Source organism: Arachis hypogaea, chromosome 4 (genome assembly GCF_003086295.3).
Source record: "Arachis hypogaea cultivar Tifrunner chromosome 4, arahy.Tifrunner.gnm2.J5K5, whole genome shotgun sequence".
NCBI lineage: Eukaryota > Viridiplantae > Streptophyta > Magnoliopsida > Fabales > Fabaceae > Arachis > Arachis hypogaea.
Genome location: NC_092039.1, coordinates 3,303,741 through 3,310,593, shown reverse-complemented (window position 1 = coordinate 3,310,593; position 6,853 = coordinate 3,303,741). Strand labels below are relative to the sequence as shown.

The 6,853-nt window shown below is 29.7% G+C and overlaps 1 protein-coding gene across 1 annotated transcript; it reads right to left on the bottom strand.

Annotated features, from left to right (window-relative positions):
• Positions 1–3,827: 3,827 nt before the first annotated feature.
• Positions 3,828–6,155, bottom strand: LOC112795780 (acyl carrier protein 1, chloroplastic). Its single transcript, XM_025837931.2, has 4 exons — positions 5,925–6,155; positions 5,123–5,236; positions 4,701–4,823; positions 3,828–4,163 (listed from the first exon to the last, which is right to left on the bottom strand). The coding sequence occupies exons 1-4, from the start codon at positions 6,111–6,113 to the stop codon at positions 4,035–4,037; spliced, it is 555 nt and encodes a 184-aa protein (XP_025693716.2). The 5' UTR covers positions 6,114–6,155; the 3' UTR covers positions 3,828–4,034.
• Positions 6,156–6,853: the final 698 nt, after the last annotated feature.

Here is a 6,853-nt window from a genome sequence, read left to right as displayed (position 1 = left end):
ATCAACAGATCCTCCTACATCTTCTTCTTCTTCTTCTACTACTACTACTACTACTACTACTACTACTACTACTACTAAATCTCCTTTTCAACCGTTGTCACCAGATATTGCTCCACTCTTTCCTTCTCCTGGTGGTGGTGTGTTCCCTACTCCTGCTTCTGGCTCTGAAATCCCCACAATTCCTTCAACCCCAAGCACTCCAAACCCAGATGACATTATTGCCCCTGGCCCACTTTCTGCATTCTCACCAATGCAATCTTCTTCCACTGCTCCAAGAACTCTTGCTTCTAATGCAGCCATTGCAGCTTTTGCAGGCTTAGCAGCAGCATACTATTGTTCTATGCAGCATATGAGAGTTTGAGTGATCTGGGGTGTGATAGATTCCAATTATGATATGCAATTCAGTAGAGAGGATTCAGCATGGAGCAGAACAAAACTTGGTATGACATATGCAAGAAAATGAGAGAAGCAAAATAAGTATGAGGCAGATTCTTCATTGTTGTATGTCAAACTTTTTATTCTTTGATTGTATTGTACCATATCATATATAATGAAACATTATCAATCTCTTGAATGACTTGAGATTTTTTTTTTAACTTATAAATTACTAGTTTCTGAGATTAACTGAACTTAAACTAATTTAGCTTAATCTACAAAATTCAAATTTGAGATTGTTTTTAAGAGAAAGAAATATGAAATCAATATAATCAATACATTTACACTTTACACTTTTTGTGTTTCTTTTTTCTCCATTTTTCTACTGTTGTAATTATTAAGGTGTGCCTTTCTTTCTGCTATCCTATTGCATCAAAAAAGTCCCTTTAGCTTTTTAATCAGAGACCTATGATTAACTTTATAAAAGCCTTCTTTTTTTTATCTTTTCTTTTCTTTTCTTCCATTCTTGTGTTTTCTTTTTTAGTATTTTCCAACTTCAATCTTCCAATAGCTGGAACCATGGCTGGTAAGATTGAAATGAAGAGTATCTTACAGCTTCTGTCAGGTTTGCATGTCAAATTGTCATCTCTATTAAGGTGGTGTCACATGGTTGAAGCAAGTGCTAATATTTTTTTCCACCTGTAGATGCAGCTGAAGTGCACGTGACAGACACCTAATAATCTTGAATTAGGTGCTTTCTTTTTTGTTTTTTCTCCAATTATTAACCATATGTTGCCAATCAAATCAGAAACTTCAATAGTATTTATATACTTTTCCTCCTAATGTCATCATAACTTTTTGTTTGGTTGTTTATACACAGTATAAATACATGTAGTTTAATTTATTTTTAATATATATTGTATATTAGTGATTGATTTTAGTAGGTGATTTTAGTATTTAGTAATTGATTTTAGTGGATGAATTTAGTATATACCTAACACTATTATTATTATTATTATTATTATTATTATTATTATTATTAGGAGTAAGATTTAAATCCAAAACCTCTAGATGAAGATAAAAAATTATGCAATTTGAGCTATAATTCATTGGCAATATTATTATTATTATTATTATTATTATTATTATTATTATTATTATTATTATTATTATTATTATTATTATTATTATTATTATTATTCAATCTAGTGTAAAATTAGCCAGTCACAGTATATAGAAATATGTATTTGATATTTTATAAAAAAAAACTTTTTATTATATTATTATAAACAAGTTTAATTATTCTAATAACAAATTCGATTATAATGATGATTAATTATTTAGTTAAAAAAATATAAATCAATATGTATAAATATTTATAAATACATAATTACGAATTTTTGGACTGATTTTTAGTATAAATAGAATATTTTGTATTATCATTATTTGGTATGAACTGACTTAGTAGTTTATTTCATATACAATAATTCTGGATTTAATTTGTATGCCAGCATAAATTTAAAAAAAAAAGTTACATAAACACATTTTTTTGGTGTCTAATTACATAAACATTTAGTTATATATAGTCTCAATATACACTTTTACTTAGTTCAACATAAACTTACTAGGCAACTCTAGATTATTTAAATAACATATTTAAGGTATTCAAATACTTTAATTCAAATACTTTAACCCTAGGCTAAACATGCTTTTTATAGTATTCAGCATTTTGCAGATGCATCAAACATTGTCCAAAATTAAAATATGAACCAAGCAATTCATAAAACCAAGGCTTTACTAAATATTATGGCTGGAGGTGGATGTTGTCAACAATTCCATTAACTATGTTACATCAATATTTTTGGAGAATTTATTGAAGATGCATGGTAATGTTCTAGAAAATTACTAAGTTTTACCAGATACTTCGGTGATTGTTCAATGTGGTCCGCAACAAATTACTAACAATAAGTTCTTCAAAAGCATGTGCAATTTAATATCTCCTTTTTCTCAGCCAACTTTTTAGGTTGGTGGAATATATGGCACTCTTCATTTCTTTACCATTTCTAGTTTGTTCAGATATATGGTTGTTCAGGATATGCTAATTATGCCTGCAAAGTGATTGGTGCTAATAACATACTAAGATACTAGCACTATGGATTAATTAATGTCACCATTAATCAGCATGCTTGTTTCACATCTTTATTTAACTCAATTTTTTTTTACCCCATTTTAATTTGTCCATTTTGATATTAAATTTAAAAAAAAAAAGAAACACAATTTAGAGCACTTCTTTTTGGAGAAAGAAAAAAGAAAACAATGTGAGAAATTCAACTTTATTATTTGATAGTTGTGATATTTAAATACAAAAATTTCTTATGTACTCTAAAAGCAAATGAATATTCTTATTTTGTGTCATTTATTTTGCTAGCTTAATGTTAGTTTTATTGTAAGGTCTAGAGCTTAGGGTTTTAGAATTTAAGATTAAAATTTTATTTTATTAATATTTTAAAATTTAAATAAAAAATAATAGTAAACCTATCATTCTGAATAGAAGACAACTAATTTACGAGAACAAAAACACTAACTAATTCACTTGGTTGTGATTTCCATTTGGTAAAAGGACATATGATATGAGAGTTATCAACGGTTCACCAAAACTCAAAAGCCAAAATTATGGGTACTAAAGCGGCCATAATTTGGATGAATAGACTGAAATGAATAATGATGTAATTGTTCTCTTATTTTGTTTATGTGATGAATATGATAATTTGCATGAATAAACACTATTATAAGTATAATAAAAATTAACAAATTGGCTTCTTGTGCTTCATATTCAGTTCGAATATTAACCTGATATTTCAATAATTAATTAGTTTGAGTGCCAATTTTTGCTTTAACCCGATTCAAACAAAGCCAATTATTAAAATTAAACTGAGGTTACCGGCCACTTGTCAATTTCAGGGAGAGTACAGTAGAAGGTCTGAGAAATAAGAATACTCTTATTTTATTTTATATTTAAACTCTTGCTAACAAGTAAGGAGTAATAATTAACAATATGATAAATAAAAAGTTTGAATAAAAATATATAAAAAAATATAGTTTTAAAGCAAACATGTCCATTAATAAGAGTAAACCACTAAAAATTACTAACCAAAAATGCTCCTAATTTATGATACCGATAAAAATATTTTAAAAAATGTCGCCTCCATAGCTAAGGTACAAACGACAATACTTATGTGGGGAAAAATTAACTAAAATAAAGAGATTAATAAAGTAAAAAATGTAAATACACAACTGGTTATTGTAGTCCATCAAAATTAAATTCATATTTTAGTGTTCAAGCAAAAGAGAAGCCTTATTGAAATGTCATTCGAACATGATAAATCTTTAGAAAGCGAATTTAAAGACTTAAGAGTTAAGACCAATTTCAATGATAAGGAGAAAAATATATGTTTTAAGAAACAGAAAACTAGTATTATAGTAATCCTACTTCAGTTCCAAGATAGATCTCGCAATTACTTGGGTAACAATCAAACTGAGATACGAAAGATAAATTAAACTTAGGACATCAAAATACGAAAGATAAATTAAACTTAGGACATTAAAATAGCCACGCACACAAAAAAAGAAGGAAAAAAGAAAACCGCTACAAAATGGACTTAATCAGTCTTGCTCTCGAGAAGCTTATCAATCATGTCAGCAGCTTCTTGAACGGTGGTGATGCTCTGTGCGCTCTCCTCCTCGACGCTGATACCGAATTCCTCTTCCAGTCCCATCACAATCTCAACCTACACGAAATTTGAAAACCTCTAAATAACCAAACAAAACATGGTAAAACTGTGTGTTATGATCTTTCCAGTAAGTGCAAACACTCGAAGCTAATTCAACAAGCAAACATTGCTAGTGTGGTCTCGGTGCAAAAAGGTTCAGGGTCAAATGTCAAAAGGATTAACACAACCAACAGAAGAGAAAAACCACCTAAACAAACCAACTCATTTCATTAAAAAGGCAAACATAATAAACAAACTGAGGAATTTTGCATCCAAAAGGAAGCTCTTAGCAACTATCAAGTGAGACACACACAAAATAATCTCCCTTGTAAAATATGAAGGCTTAGTACTCAAAAACCCCTCTTATTCTCGATCAATCCATCACTAGTTACTTATTTTAAGGAACCTCTCATCCCTCCATAATGAGAAAGAGTACCATAAAAAGGACTGATAACATATAACATTTTCAACAAAGACATGCATAGATGAAAGATACAATCAAGAATGGGGATTATTATAAATTCAGAGATGAAGTTTAAGAAAATGTGAAAGTACTGTGTCAAGAGAATCAGCTCCAAGGGCAGCAAACTTGGACTCTCCAGTGACACTTGAACCCTCTGGCAGTGCCAATTGCTTCTTGACTATGTCACAGACCTTCTGCACTGTCTCCTGCTTCGTCTGCACAAAATAATAAAATCCATGGTAGTTAAATCTTGTTAAATATAACGGAAATTCATACACCACATCAGTACTGTCTCTAATATTTGTTCTACCTTCCTGTAATTCTAGGCACATAATCTAGAATCACAAGCAGAAGGAACCAAATTATAATTCAGGCAGAATGAACAGAGGTTTTTATCCACTGTACTGTCTGTATAATACAATGTCAAATTTCATTAGCATGAACCAGAGGTGAACGGCAAAACATCCACCATGCAAAACATGTTTAAGGATCCAGCTATGGCTGAAAATCTTACCGCGCATGTAACTTGAAACCTACGTCCTGTAGGCTGCAATGTAATTGATGGAAATCTCCTTCCTTTGATTGAGAGGGAAACTGAATTCGGGCTACTGATCCTGGCTGAAGGAACCTGTACTTGCATCCAAGGAGAACTGAATGAATCAGGACAGTATAATAATAATAATAATAATAATAATAATCATCATCATCATCATCATCATCATCATCATCATCATCATCATCATGAAAATACAAAACAGATTTTTTTAGTAAGTCGCAAACAAAGTAAAAAAGCAAAGTCAATCATAAAATCACTATGATGGTTTTTTGACAAGATAATTAGAGGCTTGGTCCAGAAAAAATTTAATAAGGACAATTTTTCGTTTAGCAGCTGAAGATCTTGCGGACCGAAGCAAAACCCAAGGAGGAACCCTTACAAGAGTGCAATCTCATATGATCCAAAATTGATCTCACAAATCACGAGAAGTAAAACAGCATCATCAAATTCCAAGCATGAACATGTCATAAATCTTCAAACAAAGCAGACATGCAAGTAAAAACACGAATCATGAAACCCCAAATATTCAAATTACAGTGCTTTAATACCAAAAAAAAAGGAACAATCTTTTTTCTTTGCAACTTGCTTAACCAGCTCAACATGACAACACTTAAACCGATTAATCAATTCAACAAAGCTTCCCTTGAATCTTAAAAAAAAACACTGATTCCGAAGTGGAGACAAAAATCACACACTATGGAAACGAATAAAAATCACATGCAAAGATGAAGTATATGAAATGAAAGACAAAATTACGAACCAGTGAGGGCTTGGCGAGAGAGATGATTGAGATGGAGGTAGCTGTAAAGGAAGCCATTTTCACAGGGAGAAAGAGAGATCTGAGATTTGGACGGAGAGCACGAGAAGAGTGTTTGTGGTAATGAGAATGAAGAAATGAGGCGCAGTTAAGAATGGTTTTATATAGCGACGGAGTTAGCGGCACTTTCATTTCGTTAGGGCGCCTTCGTTATTATCGATGTTACAATTACACCACCCACGTGACTTTAACACCCTCTTTGTTTCCATCCAATTACTCCTTTCTTTTTATTTTTTTTTTGGTCTGTAAAAGGAATAAATAAATAAATAAATAATAATAAAAATAAGTCTCTAATTTTTTAATTTGATAATATATAAAGATAAATTTAGTACTCTTAGTACTCTTATTTAGTATGCTATAATTTATTATTATTATTATTATTTACAATTAATTTTTTGTTTAATTTACTTTATCTAATATAATCAATAAATCATATTATAAAAAATAATAAAAATAATACAAAAAATTATAATTATAAAAGTGTATAATATCAAATAAATAATTAATAAAAAATAAAAATAATAAATAATAAAAAAAGAGAGTTCATGTAAACAAAAATAATAAGAATTCTATAAATAATATAATAATATACATAAAGGATAAAATTGGTAAAAGATAAATAAAGATGGAGTATTGATGGCTAAAAGCCCGTTGGTGAAGCGCAGAAGTTCAAAATTGTAGCTTTTGTAAATGTGGTTTTAAAAGCAAACTCACTTCTGCGTTCATGAATAAAAAATTTGCCAAACCAAAAATTAAAGCTTTCAAAAAAGCTAAATGTGATTCTTCTCTTATAACGCATTTACTAAACACACCCTTAAATGTCTCGTATTTTAAAAAATTAATGATATTTTTATATTTTTATTAGTTAAAAA

Bases quoted from the DNA above. Each gene is read 5' to 3' on its own strand.
- LOC112795780 (XM_025837931.2), bottom strand. From the start codon at position 6,113: ATGAAAGTGCCGCTAACTCCGTCGCTATATAAAACCATTCTTAACTGC. The intron at 5,237-5,924 runs GTTCGTAATTTT...ATGCAAGTACAG, and splicing joins CTCTCGCCAAGCCCTCACTG to GTTCCTTCAGCCAGGATCAG. The intron at 4,164-4,700 runs GTACTTTCACAT...AATTTCGTGTAG, and splicing joins GAGCTGATTCTCTTGACACA to GTTGAGATTGTGATGGGACT.